Source organism: Ananas comosus, linkage group 6, assembly GCF_001540865.1.
Source record: "Ananas comosus cultivar F153 linkage group 6, ASM154086v1, whole genome shotgun sequence".
Taxonomy (NCBI): Eukaryota; Viridiplantae; Streptophyta; class Magnoliopsida; order Poales; family Bromeliaceae; genus Ananas; species Ananas comosus.
The window spans coordinates 688,972-707,093 of NC_033626.1; the positions used below are offsets into that span (position 1 = coordinate 688,972).

The 18,122-nt window shown below is 34.7% G+C and overlaps 1 protein-coding gene across 1 annotated transcript; it reads right to left on the reverse strand.

The window, feature by feature from the left end:
* Positions 134 to 11,245, reverse strand: LOC109711218 (protein ENHANCED DISEASE RESISTANCE 2-like). The gene is made up of 22 exons (XM_020234153.1): positions 10,833 to 11,245; positions 10,113 to 10,187; positions 9,873 to 9,926; positions 9,502 to 9,567; positions 9,301 to 9,356; positions 9,070 to 9,146; positions 7,463 to 7,588; positions 7,068 to 7,102; positions 6,712 to 6,812; positions 6,550 to 6,645; positions 5,866 to 5,930; positions 4,947 to 5,018; positions 4,295 to 4,462; positions 3,969 to 4,168; positions 3,809 to 3,875; positions 3,448 to 3,623; positions 3,011 to 3,112; positions 2,187 to 2,234; positions 1,444 to 1,587; positions 1,270 to 1,365; positions 985 to 1,086; positions 134 to 615 (listed from the first exon to the last, which is right to left on the reverse strand). The coding sequence occupies exons 1-22, from the start codon at positions 11,082 to 11,084 to the stop codon at positions 529 to 531; spliced, it is 2,265 nt and encodes a 754-aa protein (XP_020089742.1). The 5' UTR covers positions 11,085 to 11,245; the 3' UTR covers positions 134 to 528.

Consider the following 18,122-nt stretch of genomic DNA (forward strand, 5'->3'; position numbering starts at 1 on the left):
TTGCTGTTCCTTTCTATCTTCTTATTTTTGTTATCCTTATTATTGTCCACAAAGTACGGCGTTGTTGACTCTCTATTTGTTAAATGGAAAAAAAAAAAAGAAAGAAAACAGGCCTTTTTTTTTCCATAGGATATTCCACAAGCCAGGCCTAAGAAAGAACTGATGATGCTAACTACGAGTTAACAAAACAATAATTCCCACATGGAATTTCTAGTAAATCATTACCATTTATCTCGAATTAATTCTCCCCATAAACTTGATGTGAAAACTCCTATACTTTTTACAAACCATTAGCTAAACCTGATGCAGCCAACACTCGAGAACAACTGGTATTAACAGTCGAAATGTCCGCATATAAACCCTAAACAATATTATGGTATGATGCTAGAGAAATTTAAATAGCAATGTTGAATAGAACCATCGAGGACCACACTGAGAAGTTGATTAGCCCCCATTGTTTTGTGATGCTTCTTTTTTCTTTTTCTTTTTTTTCAGAACCATAATGTCTTTGGCTTAAAAAGCGTTTATTCACAGTGGGACAGCAGAATCAAGCCTCACACGACTCAACCGAACTGTCCCGAGAATGTATTCCGGTAGTTCTCTCTCTTCCTGAGCCTGCATTAATCACAGATAGAGTTTTCATCATCTAACAATTAAAAGAAAATATATAGTTGGTCTCTAAGATCATCACAAAATTTGATTGTAACAGACGAGCATTACTGATGACAAAGCAACTGGATGCATTTCGCTATTCTTATCTTCCCAACAACAGGTATAGAATTGCCTGGAAACATCATATTGTGGTGGTCTTGCCACAGAAGATTTAGCAATATTTCTGGATTTTCATTATTGTGAGGCTCAAATAGGTATGCGAGAAGAACAACGATAACCACAAGTCCACAACAACAACACTAATCCAACTAACTGGATAGATAATGCAAAACAATTTCAGGCACCAAGTAGTAATGAAATAATGAAATATACCTCAACCAATATTGCAAGGTCGACAACAATGCCTGTCACATAACCAAGAACTAGGCTGATGATACTCTTTGCTACTGATGAGGAGCCAATGTCGACGTCAATCTGCAGAGTGACAGAAATTTATGAGTCAGATGTAATTCCAACCCTGTATAATATGTATGAATTAGGAAAAAACAACATAAAATACAAGTAAATTCAATACAGTGCTATTTTATGGATGGAGCCTTGGTCAAGTCAACTAACATAAATGATGTTCACCCAATAAATCTCAAGTACATTAATTACCTCTAAAAAATTATCCTTTCGGATATAATTGCATGTCACTGCTTTTCCCAATAGACAAGCTCTTGTTCCAACTGCGCGCTTGACCATCCAATAGCCCTAAAGAAAATATCAGTCAGAAAACATCGTAGCAGTCACTAGAAGTGAAATTATCAGAATGCTAGCTAAGAAATGCACCTCTATAATACTCGGGATAAGTTTGAATCTTGCGTCTCGAAACACATCAGTTCCATCAACAAATCTACCCAATAAAGACTCTTTGTTCACAGGTCTATCAGCAGCATAGTAAAGAGCTAAGCTGTAATTTGGCTTTGCTGGAATCTGCAGTTCATGAAGTAAGAAACAAGAACCAATAGAAAAAAGAATGTAAAGAAACTTGTTTGTATGTAGTAAGACAGAAGTGAAAAAAAAAAGAAAAAAAAGAGAAAAGCCATAAATATCAATTCAGCTTGGCCTTGAGGCCCTCAAATTTAACATTCTCCTATGAACAGGCTTGGCAACAGCTTGCAGAAGGATGCCAGAAAACCTTAAAAAGTTCAAATGCTCGCAAAAGGATCAGGGCAACAGAATCTCTGTCCTTACTAAAGTAATCATGCTAGTTATTTAAGATTAAATGCAGTAAATCTGCAACCGTTTTAACTAGTGTTGACTGTCTCAATCACAAAATTTGGCATTCTCCATTGAAAAGAAACCTGATCAGTTAAAATCTGTGAGATTAGATGCCCTTTCTTGTGTCTACACTATAATTGACTCAACACTACAGAAAATCCGGATAATACGATATAATATGGCCAATTATCAATGAGAAAGCAAATGGATGAATTTGGCTGTATGAACAATTTCTAACAGACAAAGAAATACAAGACCAGCCAAATTTCTAACAGACAAAGAATACGAGACCAAAAAACAGTTATACAAACCTGTAAGTTTATAATGAGGATGAACGGGAGCTTTTTGCCAGCATCCGACTGGTAAGAGGGAGGAAAAAACAAACAAAATCAGAGTTAGCATCATTATGTCTGCATTTGTAATAAATTGAACAAATAAAAGAATATAAGTAACTTTCTGGAAGAATGAACATAGAGTCAAGCCATCCGGACACCAGCCAAGGGAGCAGACATGCCTAACTGACACCCAACTACTGATTCTTTTAAGTTCACTCATGTATGGACAGACTATATTCCGTCAATTTTGAACTAATTTAAAATTGGTAGTGATTTGGTTTCTTTGAATGTTTGTTAAATGCTTAATTTTGATGATGAGGTTTCATATTTGATACTATGAATATGGTAAGAAACATTAATTAATGGCTATTTTTTGCTCCCAAAATTTCGACTCACAAATGTACTATTCTTGCACGAATTGCATACCATTACTTTGCCAACTCCAGCTTTATTACACCCATATTTTAATCATATTTAAAGTTTCAGAAAATAAGTATATCCATTTACTTCACAGCAAATTTTTACTGTTTCTCCATTAACTAGCTATGATCTAGGTCATGCACCAGCATGCCATGTGCCATGACATGTCTCAAAACACACCGGCCATATCACTGGCACACTGCCAATTTTCCAAGCCTTGTGGAAGATCGCAAAATGAACTTCAAGAAACATCGTAAATTCATTTGAACATACAGAAAATAAGAAAAAGGGGAGAATGGACTTGCGGCAAACATTAATGCTACATGTTCATAATATATCCTGCTGATCCATAATGAAGTAATTGCAGTAAATGTTTTTACCTGAACGAGGCATTTAGGATGTGATCCAACATTATGAATGGTGTCATCGGACCTAAACCAATCAACTGCAATGAGCTTCAGAAGAGGATCTCCTCCAGCAATCTATCATACATTACAGACATATAAGAAATAAGTATGGAACACAAAGAAAGTACGAATTGCTAGAAAAGAAATGAGTCATTCTTGAAATTGATGCATGATACTAGAAACTAAAATATATTGTTTGATTTTCTCATTAAAACTTATCATTGAAGCATCAATTTAGCAATCTCTACCCATGCAGCTGCGCTATCATTTGCCGAGCAACCCGCTATAATGAGGTCCGGCTAAAGTAAACAAATAATCCTCTGCCTTATCTTACTTGATACATGAGAAAACATAAATTACGAGGTTCCTATATAAACAAATAAATTTCACATACGCCATATTAAACTAACCTTAGAGTAGTCTTTGAAATATGTCTTCCCTCTTATCATAAAACCTTGGCCACCTGGAGAACTCCAACAGTTGGTGTCGCTTTCCCCTTTTCCTTGTCTCAATGAACCATGAAACTGACTTGGATCAAAGGTAATTGCAGGGAAGTTTGTATTCAACTCACTACTCTCTGGCAAACCTGCATAAATGGAAAAACCTTCTAGTAATACATAAAAGTTAAAACAGAAATATGACAAATGACTGGTTCTACTTCTGTCCTGTACTCATGCACCAAAATAAGTAAAAAGATAGTAAAACTAGAAAGAGCATTAGTGAAGAATTTAATATTATAACGTGTTTAAGCATCACGTGTATTGAGATGACCTTTGCTTCTCTTCAAAGCCAAGGCAGTGATGGCCCATGAAACGTTCTTCAGCTTCACTTTTCCAGCCTGGGAAAAAACATAGTTAAGGGATTTAAACCTACAAGAAAAACAAAGCAGATTATAGCAGCATGTTCAAATTCTCTCTTTAATTTGCAGCACCTTGGGTAACTCAGCATCATCATCACTATCTTCATCATCCAAGGAATCACCATCAGCAATTGCATCATAGAACTCATCCTTAGAATCAGGATCCTCAAGCTCAACATGTGTACCAGAAGGATCAGATACCTTTGCATGAACAATTGTAGTGGGGGAATCAGATGTCAGTGAGGGATTTGCTCCAAAATATTCTCTTAATCCTGTGATCTCCATGAACAAAATGAAATTTTCATTAAAAGAGTAAGTGAAACGGATAATCATTAATTGTCAAATAAGTATCCATCTGACGATAAAAATATTAGTGATAAAAGAGAAGGGGATTAAACCTGCAACTTGGCATAACAAAGCAAAAGAGATTGTTCTCTCAAAATTTGAGCTGCGCCTTCTCTTCCATTTGTCCCAGAAACTTGAATTAATTTCCAACATTTGAGTCACAAGGCACTTGGAAGTTGATGACCCCGAGGTGCTTAGTCTTCTAATTTCCCAAATGGAAGCTGATATATAAGTTTCGGTCAGAATCAAGATAGCTCGACAGGTAATTTTGATTAATAATGCCATAGAAGTTTTAATACGAGCACACTACTCATTAAAGGATGTGAATTGCCTACTAACAACCAATGGTAGAAAGATCACCAAAATGTAGAACAACTTCTACTACAGGAAATATGCTTCACATGTAAAATGTAAATAAGCCAAAATTTCAAACAGGATATTATACCATTTAAGAAAGAAGATTGTACAGTAAACACAAACATTTGAAAGAAACAAATTAACCAAGAACATGGCAATGGAGGTAAGCTTGCTGCATCACAAGCTTTAACATTGAAGTTCAGTCAAGTGTAAAGGTTAGGCATAGAAGTATGAAAGATTATCAAGATTGAAGAATTTTTCCTCCGAACAAAGAACTCAAACATTGTCATGAGTTAAAATGTACAAAAGGGTAAGAAGAACATGTAAATGAGGATCATTAGAACTTACGGTTCATTTTTATATGTTGATAGCCAGATCTTTGAGGTTGTTTTTTGAGAACAACAGGACGTTGCAAAATGGCTGCAAAGACCATCATGAAGTAGGTAAATTAGATGAAAACAATCAGCTATTTATCAAGCTATTAGCCATATACAAACATACACATTGACAATAGCAGTAACTACAAAAATATCTGGTGGAAGAAGAGCTTAAATTACATCAATACATGAAAAAAATTTCCCAATTGAACATTTCACCAATTGAACATGTATATGTATGATTGTACAAGTATACATGTAAATTAATACGTACACAAATAAACACACATTTATATCTGCATGTATACAAAAAGAGAAGGATACAGACAGTTCCTGCAATTGTTATCTACTTTCATTATGTGCTTCATTATTTCGAGGAAAAGCCAGTAGGCACACATTAGAATCATCACAAAATGTTCCATACAAGAGCACAGATACAAGATACAGAAAGAACATTCATAAGTTTAACTAAGACAGATTTTCAGCCTTTCTCAGCTTGCAAAGTGAGTGCAGAATGAGCCAGACCATGTGCTGAAATATTGTTTAAATGGCTTGTCCAGCAGACACACGCCAATAGTAAGGCTGTTAATAAGGACTGGTATAGAGATCATAAAAATAGCTCGCTAATTAAGACGAAAACAACTCTGCTGCGAGACTACATCCCTAACTACCAATTCTGAATCCTAAAACAGAAAAACAGTATCTAAATGTCGCCATGTACTCATCTCCTCCAGAGCAAAAAGAACTGCTAAGGCCTCACCCTCTTCAACAAAAGAAGTAAAAGGAATTTGCATCTAATTGCACCATCTAATTGCATCTAAAACTTCAATGAATTGTGCATGCAGCGAACAGAGACAAAATACAAAAACAAGACAACAACGAATACTTACAATAAGCCCCGTCTTGCCCACGAAACCACTGCCTTGAGAAAACAAAATCTTTCTTCGAATTCCACCTGTAACAGTGTTTGGAAAAGGAGCACACAAAAACTGTTACTAGGACAGAGAAAAGAGCAGAGTGTCCACAGATAAGCAATATAGGTTTATGCTGCATTTTATCAGCTGTAGTCAATTTAATGATGTATTAGCACCCATTAATTGAGCCAATGCAAGTTCATGTATGATTAACTAACCATTCAACAGTTAATGGTACTTGGTCTAACGTCTTAAAGTTATCTACTAAATTAATCAATTTACTCGGTTGCTAGTTAGTTTCATTGTTACCTAAACTCAGCTATAAATTGCAGAATCACAAACTCCTAGGTCCAATAAAAATGGGTATGACCATCCAGATACATGTCTGAAATCTCCTAGGTCCAATAAAATAGGCATGATCATCTAGGGTTTCAGCACATGATAGCAACTAAGAAGTTAGAACTCAAGTAAATTTTTTGCATAATTGACTTCTTAATGTCTAACACGTATTTCTTTTAGGTTGCAGCAGATAAAGATAATGAGGAGAACATTCAAGTTTTAGCAAACCTTGTGGCTTATAAAATTGAAAGAAATTCTCTAACGAACAACACATAATAAAAACTGCACTTGAAAATTAAGAAACAGGATTAAAACACATACCAAGTAAGATATTTCGGATCATAGGTCCCGTAAACAACATCATAATGCCCATCAATTGCTTCCACCAATTCTAGGTCGCCTGTCAACATATCCCACCTGGCATGGAGTCATTTTTTGGCGTCAACTAACATTATAAGGAAAAACCTAACATGCTCAACTTACTCATATCTCTTATGCCTATCAAGGCTCATGAGTACTTCAAAGACAGTATCCAAATTTGCTTCAACTACGCCAACGGACTTAACAAGTATACCTTTTGCACCCTAGAAAAAGTTAGAAATATTAATGACTATGGATTTTTATACAGCTGTTTCCAATAATTTCAAGAACTTCGTAGAGCTTAATAGTGGCAAAGCATGGAACTTGATTTGATGATTTGAAATTTAGACAAATTTACTGAACAGATAATTAGTGTACGTTATGAAATATACGAACTGTTCAACAATATGCGATAGTATTGAAGGTACGCAGGAAATACGAATGACTGTTACTACTCATTACCCAACAAAGGTTAGTACCTTTGACTTGGACACATCCTCAAAAACTCTAATACCTACACATAAGAGAAAAGACAAAAGAATGTGTCAAAATGTCAATCTAAAAGAGAGAAATCCTATATATTGCACATGACGCTTTGATAGCGATAAAATAATAACATGTCAGATTTCGAGGATAGCAAAGACACCTATTGTCTAAGTGTTAGAAAAGCAAATTTAGAATGAAAATGACCATGAATCTTATAAGTTTGAACTTCCCTCAGAAGAACATCCCACTGATAAAGCTACAACCACTAATTCTAATGTCATATATTATCAGTGCCCTGATGCGCCTTCACTAGGTCTCCAGCATCAACAACAAAAATAACCACCTATAGGGAAAAGATATACAGTAAATATAAAGTCAAAATGGCTACCGTTAAAAGTACGAACACATCTCCATTCATGTGCATCAAATGCATCTCCAGTGTCACCTTCATCATATGAATTTACCCTCCCAAAACTACCAAGGTCTGAAGCCTTTCGAAGGAGCGTTTCTGGACCTGCAAGTTCAAATCAAGTCAACGACAATGACAGCAAGGTAACATGCACCATTGTGAAAAAGAATGACAATAAAATTAGGCTTAACAACTCAGGCATTTTAGTATTTGCATGGGTACATAAGAACTCATGCACTTCAAAACTTGTAGTTAAGCATCAAAGACAAAACCATATATCTAAACAAGTATTAAGTCTTTCATATGGATTAGTATATGATTCATAAATTCCATACAATAACAAAAAGATGATAGCTTTATTGTTGGTACTTAGCACAACAAGAGATATGAGCTACGTTCTATCAAGTTTCATCCGATCTCGAAACCCTTAAGATAGTTGAATATGCCATTATAGAGCAAACATCTGCTTTGCCCAGTTTCTGCAACAGTTACCTTAGTTGGAGAAGCAGCAGCCAGCTGTGGAAGATCAAGTTTTAGAGCTTCGGCTGTCGCAGGAAGCTAGGAAGAGCTGCTAATAGTTATTCCTGCTAACAAAGCAGATTGAACCGGCTATGGATAAACCTGCTCCACTCATCTACACACTTCAAATTACCGCCAACAAACAGCATAGCAGATTGCTATAGTTCAAAATGAAACTGCTCAGATAATCCTCTTCTCTAATCTTATTCACCACCCATTGTCCCCAGATAACAGCCATGTATTAGCTTACGGTTTCGCCTATGTTTCTGTCCATACTCCTCAAAAGTACACTTAATTGGAACATGGTTAGTAGCTGATGGATCATGGTTCGTAGCTGATTATTCTACTTTGTGAAAATAACTTGAATTTAGCTCATTAACCTCCAATTTTATCATTGTCACCCAGAAAAATTTAGGAAACACAGAGAGAGTTGGACACTAAATTGTATTGGAATTTCAAGACATTTTATCCATAATTGCTGCAGTAACTAACTTTAGAAATTATTGTTTTCAAAGCTCTGCTCTCACAGAAACGCTTATATCCAAGCCCTAACCGTAGTCACATTGGCACATCAGTTTTTTACCAATAATAATTAATAGTAACCAACTAAAATATCATAAATATTATGGCTCTATCCTTAGCATTTACAAGGTAAAATTCAGCAAAAGAGGATTGAATAGGTCACACCTTCCAGAGTGTCTCCAAAATGAACAATACTATCCATACAACTCTTGGTGCATATTGTGAGGTTGTTGGCTCTTGTAGATGATATTCTCAACATCAGGTAGAGCCGCACAGGCCTTTGATTTGCAGATATAATATCAAGAGGATTTCAAATCTTTCATTCAGAATCTAAGGATTTGTTTCCATGCAAGTAATTATATTCAAGAATAAACAAGATAGCTAGTTTTTATAACAGGACAGGAGCAGAGAAAGGCAGTGTAGACATACAACTCATACAGTCGTACCAAAACCAAATTATTATACAAACATTAAGGATGTGAATAATTAGGCAGACATAAATATAACCATGTGTAAGGGCGCATCAGACAGAATCATGCAAATACCTTTTCCTATTTTAATAAGCTTCCCCAGACCTTGTGCATATCTCCTCACTCTGGGCCGATGCCCATCAAGATTGAGCCTAGCAAATTAATGTAGTTCAACAAAAATATAAGTAGATTTATGAATATACGTTCAGAGATGCAATGAGAGAAGAGAACCAAGACTACGAAAGCTTAAAAAGAAACACTTGTAAAAATCAGTTAAATGTAAGGACACTTGAGTTCTTGACATACTCAGAGTTAGTGTTTAGGCTTTGACAGCCACTCCCTCTTAAAAGATCATACTCAGCCTGTCAGAAGAATTACCTGAAGGTCAGAAAGCAAGAAGAACAGGAATAGAATACGCATGGCAAGCAATCGAGAATGCATGAGTGCATCAGGGAAAAAAAGATAGAAAGTAAAGTGCCATGCCACCAAACATATCCTTAACTTCACCTGTTGCTTAGCTTGCTCAAATGCTTCAATCCATTTCCGCGCCTCACCAGGAGAAGCACAAGCAATCTAGTTTATGCAATAAGGAAATTAAAATATAGCGCAAAAAAATTAATTCATCTAAGATCACAAAATTTGTGAAAAAGAGCAGCAACGATCAACAGAAACAGTCGAAAGTTCTCACTCAAACAGTGGCAAAGTAAGATAAGATCATAAAAACTAGCAAGTATACAAAAGAGGACTATTATTATGGTGTCCTCAATCTTTTAGGAAACTAGTATGATGCAAAAGAAATGGCCTTCTCATATGCGCAAGATTTTCTTTGATAGAGACCCAAAAAATAGAAACCTGATTAATGCAAAAGAATAAATTACCTCTCCCTTTTTCGCTTTATCCAGCCGATTGTAAAATCTCAGAACATAAAGATCCTGGTTAAACAGCATCTATCTTAGAATAAGATGGTGGGGAAAAAAGCCATAAATACGAGAAGAACAAACCAGAAGAGCATAGATGGAAAGAAGCAAACCAAAGTTCCAACTTTTAGTTCTGCTTCATCACATGAACAGTCTACAAATTAACCTATGAATGGAAAACTATTAAGTTTGAACAGTTACCCCATTATTGACGTGCCGACGTCCAACTTCTTCCACCACAAGAGTGTGATTTATAACACCTTTCCTAATAGGCTTCTGTGGCAACAGATTAAACAAGAAATGAAGATTACAAATCCATCACTTCACTAAAATATGTACTCAACTCTAATGTGCCCAAAATGAGTGTCTAACACATAAATAACCTGGAAAACTGAGTCCAAGGCAAGAAAAAAAATCCACCGAACGCTCCAATAAAGTAATTTATAAAGTCTTCTCTAGTTCAACAAGAAATACATCTTTAGTTACCCTAACAGACCATGTTTTTGCTATGGAAACACAATTAACTTGCCTCGGAGACGCTTTCATGATCAAGAACTAAGGAAATTAAAGAACTTTAGATATAAATTGCATAGATATTGAATGCAGCAAAAGAGTCACTTTCCCCAAATTGCACAACACAAGTTTCATTATTTTATCCATCATCAAGCAATTCACAAATTCCTGCGCCTATCCCTACTCTTTATACCTATATAAACAGGATTAATTAGCACCAACACGAACAATGAATCCATACGAAAAATTCAAACTTAAAGGATCCCAAGATTTAACCTAATCTCAAGCAATTCCATGCAATGATCCACCAATCCCTACTCTTCCCACTCTAATTCAAAGACTACTAAAAAAGATCATAAGAATAAAAGAAAAGGCCAAAATCGTGCGAAGGGGAGGGAAGGTACTAACGATGCCGGGGTTCTCATGGGGGTCCCTTTTGTACATGGCGACGTAGTTCCCGCGGAGGAAGAGGAATCGGAGGTGGCAATACTCATGTCCAATGGAGTTAACCCCAAGGTGGTAAACCCATCCGAAGTACTCGAATGCGCTCCTTCCTCCGCCGCCGCCGCCGTCGCTGGAGTTGCTCTCCGGCGACCGGATCTCCGACCCCTCCCCCTCCGATCCCACCCTCTCCATCACCACCTCCTCCTTCGACCCCATCTCCTCTCTCTCTCTCTCGCTGTAGAAGGGGAAAGAGAAGAGTTTTTGGTGGTGTTTTGGTAGATAAAATTGAAGCTATCGTAGATCTAAAAATGGGAAAAAAAAAATATTAAAAAAAAGGTGCGAAATGTAGCCGTTCATTTATTTTTCTGAGTAGTTTTATTTATTTATTTATTTATTTTATTTTGATACGCGGTTGATGGAGGAGGGAGAAGAGTACGACACCGGGATATTCATTAAAAAGAAAAAATCATTACAATTGGGCAAAAATACCTGATGATCCCCCAACTTTAATATTAGTTGAGAAAGACCCTTTTACTTTTAAATATTTTAAAAAAACTAGAGATTTTATCAAATTCATTCGTTGATTTTTTAAATTTAACAATTTTCGTTAAATTTATAAAACTAGAATAATTAGGCCACAATAGTCAAAAAGATAACAAATTTTAGTTGAGGGGTGTTTCTCAAAATTTGCTATAGGTAGAGGGTCTCCATACATTTTTACACCAATGAGCGAACGCGGGGGTGAAAATCTAGGTGAGAAAATGGTTTACGTGGAACGTGACCACCACGTCGTCAGAGAACCGCGATCTCCTCTTTCAATCGCAACCGTCCATCCATTGATTCGCGGCTTTTGCCCCATCGACAAGTTGTTGGGTGTGGAACACAAATTCAATTTATTGTGAGTCCACGATAGACCGAGTCTACGGATATTCCTTGTAACTTTTTGGGGCGAAGCTTCAGGAGAGCGTCGGCCGACTTTTTTTTTTTTTATAAAATAATCCTCTAAAATTTTATAATTTGCGAAATAATTCTATCAAATTTATATTTAGCAAACTAATCCTCTTTTCATCGTATAGGAGCCACGTGGGATTTTTTTGAAAAGCAGTGAACCGTTCATCGCATTCTACCTTCTTTTAAAGATGGTGAATCATTTTTTACATTCTCCAATTTTTTTTAAAAATGGTGAATTGTTCATCCCTTTCTTCTATTTATTTTAAAAACGATGAATCGTTCGCCGCATGGGCAAGGACGAAGCTAGAAATTAAGATTCGGGGGGGCCAAGGTTTAGATTTGATAGAAAAAAAATTTGACCTCGGATAGTAAGAAAAAAAATTTGTCAAATTCACTGATCAGTTATTACTAGCAATAATAATGATAATATGCTCAAAGAGGAACAAAACTATATGAGTTGAAGGGAAAGGACCAAGAAATTCGGGAAAAAAAATTGAGACACAAATTTTATTAAAAAAATTAATTTGGCCCCCTAAAATTAAATTTTATAATATTTTAATTTTTATTATACAGGATTTTTATATAATTTTAAAAAATTGGGGAGGGTGGGCCATGGCCACTATGGACTCCTCAATGATTCCGCCCCTGCGCATGGGATATAAAAAGAAACAATAAATAAGCGAAAGGCGGTGAATCATTCACCGTCTTTGTGAAAAATAAAGAAGTGATTCATCGCCTTTAGTAAGATAGTAAACGATTTACCGCCTTTATAACAAATATCCGCCCCCGAAGAAAGGTTAATTTTATAAAAAAGAGACTTTTGAGAGGGTTATTTTGCAAATTTTAAAATCCTCGAGGGTTGTTTTATAAAAAAGTCCAGTGTCGGCAATTGTGACTTGGTCGAAGTCGTGTGGGACCCACGAATCTGTACACTCTCCAATCTACATTTTTGTTTAACGCACCAAATCATTTTTATATAATATAAAATCACATGATAAGAATTAGAAATAATAATTTTTATTCAATTAAATCGAAGTTTAACTATATTTTATTATTTTATTTTTACAAATAGTTAAAATTTATTTCTTATATAGGAGTTGGATGAATTTCGCTTGTATTATGAGAAATATTATCAAATCCTTCCGAATAAATAAGAATTAGAAAGAGTGGAATTTCATCCTATAGAATTATAGGATTTGGGACAGTCAAAATATTATTAATGTTGAATATAAATATGAAAAATATTATTTTTGGACAGCTTAATTTTTTAAAAATAAAATATTATTTTATATAATTTAATATAATATTATAGCAGAAGATCCTGAGTTAAATAAATGGAAAAACTTCAAAAAACCCCCCTGTGGTTTCGTGCATTCTCACTTTGCTACCATGTGGTTTAAAACGTATCAATTTACCCCCCTGTGGTTTCATTTTTATCTTTTCGGAAGCTTTTTCGTTAATATTTCGTTAAATTATATACAAAAAACTTCAGATAACCATCTATATTTATCGAATAGTCACTTTAGTATCCTTTAATTTTAACTTTGTCACTGATTTAAAAAAATAATAATAATAAAATTGATAACAAAAAGATAAAAACGAAACCACAGGGGGGCAAATTGATACGTTTTAAACCACAGGGTAGCAAAGTGAGAATGCACGAAACCACAGGGGGGTTTTTGAAGTTTTCCCTAAATAAATAGTTAGTTTATATAATTTAATAATTAATAATAATATATGCTGTTGATGTATATATATATATATATATATATATATATATATATAGTATTTTTACAATATGCATATAAGTTAATTATTTTTTTTTCGTTACGTAATATCAACGTTAACACATTAATAATATATAAAAAAATATTAGGATGCTGGGGATCCGTACGTTACCTGTCTTTAGAGAATTGGGGTTTATATAGTTTATAATCAGAGAGCTGGTATGCAATGAGATTATAGTCAATTATTATTATTATTATAGTTATTTTTAGTTAAAAAATTCGCCACGCCACATATTATTGTTATAAATTATTAAGTATAATATTTTATTTTTAAATAATTTTATGTGGTGGCGAGAAGAGAGAGGAAGGTGTTAGAAGAGAATTTGGTGTAATCCTTCTTTCGATTAATAGTTTTTTTTTTTTTTCGTCTCACAAATATTTGTTTTTTTTGTCTTATTTTAATTCTAGATTGATTTTTTTGGAGATTTCTTGCGTGGAATTTTCTCACAGGATATTTAAAGAAAACCGAAATAGAAGGATGAAGAGGTGTAGAGGTAGGGGTGAAAACGGGTAGGAAGAAATCTAACCCGACCCGATTCTGAATCTAAAATATTTGCCGGATATGGATTGGAATTTCACTATCTGACTTAGCTTCGGATTCAGCTTCGGATCTCAAACTATAATATATTTTAAAATTCGGATTCGAATTCGGATTCACTCAGGTTAAGACGCTTACATATGAATATTGATAGTTTTTTTCTTTTAATTTTATATATTTCTTAAATAAATATCAGACCCGTATCTGGAGTGTTTCTACTGAATATGAATTTGAATTTTAGTATCCGATGAGTATCTAAATCAGTATTCGGATCCAACATAAAAGTATGGATGTGGATATGAACTAAGCGCTGTACTGTTCCATCTAGGGGTGTAAACGAGCCGAATACGAGCGAACTGGGGTTGGTTCCGTGTTCGGCTCGTTTATTAACGAGCCGAACACGAGCTGGCTCATTAGAGTATCGAGCCGAAAAATTTCAGCTCGTGTTCGGCGTTTATTAACGAGTCGAACACGAGCTGGCCAACGTATAATAAATTTAAAAAAAATTAGATTAAATATATACAAAAAATAAATATATAAAATTTATTTATTAGATTTTGATCTAATAGTTGAAACTTTACATATAAATGTCTTTTTATAATTAAGTTCGTATTTATATTTTTATTTTTCTAAAAATTAAATAATAAAAATATATATTATATATAATATTTTTTATATATAAAAATAAATTAATATAAATTATATAAATATAAAATATATGTATTCGAGCTGTTATCGAGTCGAATACGAACGAGCTAATCCCAGGTCGTGTTCGGCTCGCTTATTAAACGAGCTGAAAAAATTCAGCTCACGTTCGGCTCGTTTACTAAACGAGCGAGCCGATCTCGAGCTCATTTCGAGTCGAACACGGAGCTGGCTCGCGAATAGGGAGCTGGATTACACATCCCTAGTTCCATCCATATGGGACGCCGATTTTCTCTCTATGTGGAGGGTTCACAGTTCATAAGGTGCAGTCGGTTCAGAAAATTATTACAGTTCACCAAATTTTGCAACTGGGCCCCACAACCCTAATTCACGGAGAAAATGCCGTGCGATCAAACGTTCACGTTCAACGCAATTTGCATAGATTTTCTTTCATCTTTCTACAAGGGTAGAGCAGTAGAGCTGAGAATTAGTTTCGCTACCATTAATCACGTTTTACGAATGTATATATATATATAAATATATATATATATATATAATATAGAAGAGAGAGAGAGAGAGAGAGAGAGAGAGAAGTAAGACTACTATGCTATTGGAAGCACGGAGCCTTCCGTGCTTCTAAGCTTGTTTTCAATGTTGCGACTTTCGAATCGTCGTCAACTCCGTTAAACTGATCTAAGATTTGAAAGTACTTAGAAAATAAATTATGCGATTTTTCGATATATGTTACCTAGTGAATGAAGAGGCTCAAAATCAACCGGCTGAAAATAAAAATTTACAAAACGTGATAATATGACATTAAAATTTAGATCAAAAATATATTGATCTGTTTATATAGTATAAAAAATTTTCTATCAAAATTTCACGTGATTTGAATATTCTACACCGTAAAGCTGCAAACGGCTCACTACGGCCATCTAAAATTATTGATTTTGAGCTTTGATTACTAGGCAAATGATATCGAAAAATTAAAAATTTATTTTCTAGGTATTCAAATACTCTAGATCAAATTTAACGGAGCCGATCGACGATTCGAAAGTCGCAACATCGAAAACGAGCTGAAAGCATGGAAGGTCCGTGCTTCCGATAGCATAAAGCCTCACACTATAATATATATTATATAGAGTCCGGGCTACTATGCTACGTAGCACGGAGCACTCCGTGCTACCAAGTTGTTTTCGATGATGCGGCTTCCAAACGACGACGATCGCCGTTCTAGCTGATCTGCACTATTGAAAGTATTTGGAAACTAAATTTCAGAATTTTTTCGACATCATTTGACTAGTGATCAAATGATCTCAAAATTGACAATTTTAAATGGTCGATGTGTGGTGTGTTTGTGAGTTTAACGGTGTAAACAATCCAAATGCGATGAAAATTTTATAGAAAATTTTTTTCACTATTTAGAGTAACGTCAGTATATCTGATCTTGAATTTAAATTTTTATTATTATTTTCATGAGATTTTTATTTTCAGCCGTTCAATTTTACTACTTGTTTGATAGGTAAATACTATCGAAAAATTATGAATTTAGTTTCTAAAAATACTTTCCATAGTGTAGATCAAGTCTAACGGAGCCGATCGTCCGATTTAGAAGCCGCATCATCGAAAACAACTCGGTAGCACGGAACGCTCCGTGCTACCGATAGTATAGTAGCCTAGTTCATATATATATATATATATATATATATAATATATATATATAGAGCTAGGTGGTATACTATCGGAGCACGGAGGCCTCCGTGCTACCGAGTTGTTTTCAATGAGCGGCTTTCAAATCGACGATCAGCTCCGTTAGACTTGATCTACACTATTAAAAGTATTTGGAAACTAAATTTCATAATTTTCGACATCATTTGGTTAGTGATCAAAAGGTTCCAAAATTAACAATTTTAATAGGTAGATATGATACGCTTTTAATTCAACGGTGTAAGAAGTATCCAAATTAGATGAAAATTAATAGAAAATTCTACTTAACATTAATACAAGACCAATACTCCGATTGAAAATTGAATTCTTTATCACTGTTTTTTATGAATTTCAATTTTCAGGCCGTTCATTTTTAGACTATTCGTTTGATTGGTAATGACGCCGAAAAATTATGAAATTAGTTTTCCAAGTACTTTCAAATAGTGTAGATTAATCTAACGAGCGATCGCGATTTAGAAGCCACATCATTGAAAAACAACTTGTAAGCAACGGAGGCCTCCGTGCTACACGATAGTATACCAGCTAGCTCATACTATATATATCATACCACTACTAATGATATATATGTGTAACTATGCTATCGGAAGCACGGAGCCTTCCATGCTTTCAGCTCGTTTTCGATGTTGCGACTTTCGAATCGTCGATCGGCTCCGTTAAATTTGATCTAGAGTATTTGAAATACCTAGAAAATAAATTTTATAATTTTTCGATATCATTTGCCTAGTAATCAAAGTGGCTCAAAATCAATAATTTTAACAGTTACAACTATATATATATATATATTCCTTGGGACTGTTTGAACAGTTACAACTATGCAGTTTCTTCAAACCCGGCATTTATTTTGATATATTTGAATAATTTAACTATTATAATTTTACAGCGGTTGAAACTATGTTTAAATTAGCTATAGTTTCAACTGCAACACTTAGAGAGAATAATTTAAAAAAACATTCTTTCCTACATAGGTAGTAGTGTTATCAGTTATTACCTTCCATACAAAATGAAAAAAATTCGTTAATGTGCTTTTCAACTGCATGCAATACAACAAATGCATAAAATTATAATTACTATATTTTTAACTGAGTATATAACCCTCTAATTATATTGTATTTACAATTATATCGAACCAAACGGCCCGCCCTAAGGATAGGTAGAGTTGAGAATTTGTTTCGTTTCATGCAAATGCACTACATAGTTTATAATAAAGAACAGTTTGTGGCAACCAGCAATATTTGATTTATTTCTCATTGTCAGGGTTGAGATGAAGTAGGTAAGGAAAGTAGGAAGGTGGGCAGAGAGAAACATCACAAATAACAGAGCTGTACAATTCGAAACTTTTTGCAGCAGTCGGAAGCTAAATACGCACCAAAAGTAGAAGTTTACAGAGATAGCTATTGGACAGATTTGCGCTTCTTTGAGCAGTAATACCGAAACAACACTACATTGTAAAGTATGCTGGGATGCTCCGGACGGTTTTTTAGTAACTCCTAATCGATGCGGTAAGTAAAGCTTAGTGCAGAATCGGTTCCGCGCGGAGCACTTCATTAACCAGATCAACATGATACTTGAGCACAACTGATGCTGAATCTGAACAAACAAGATGGC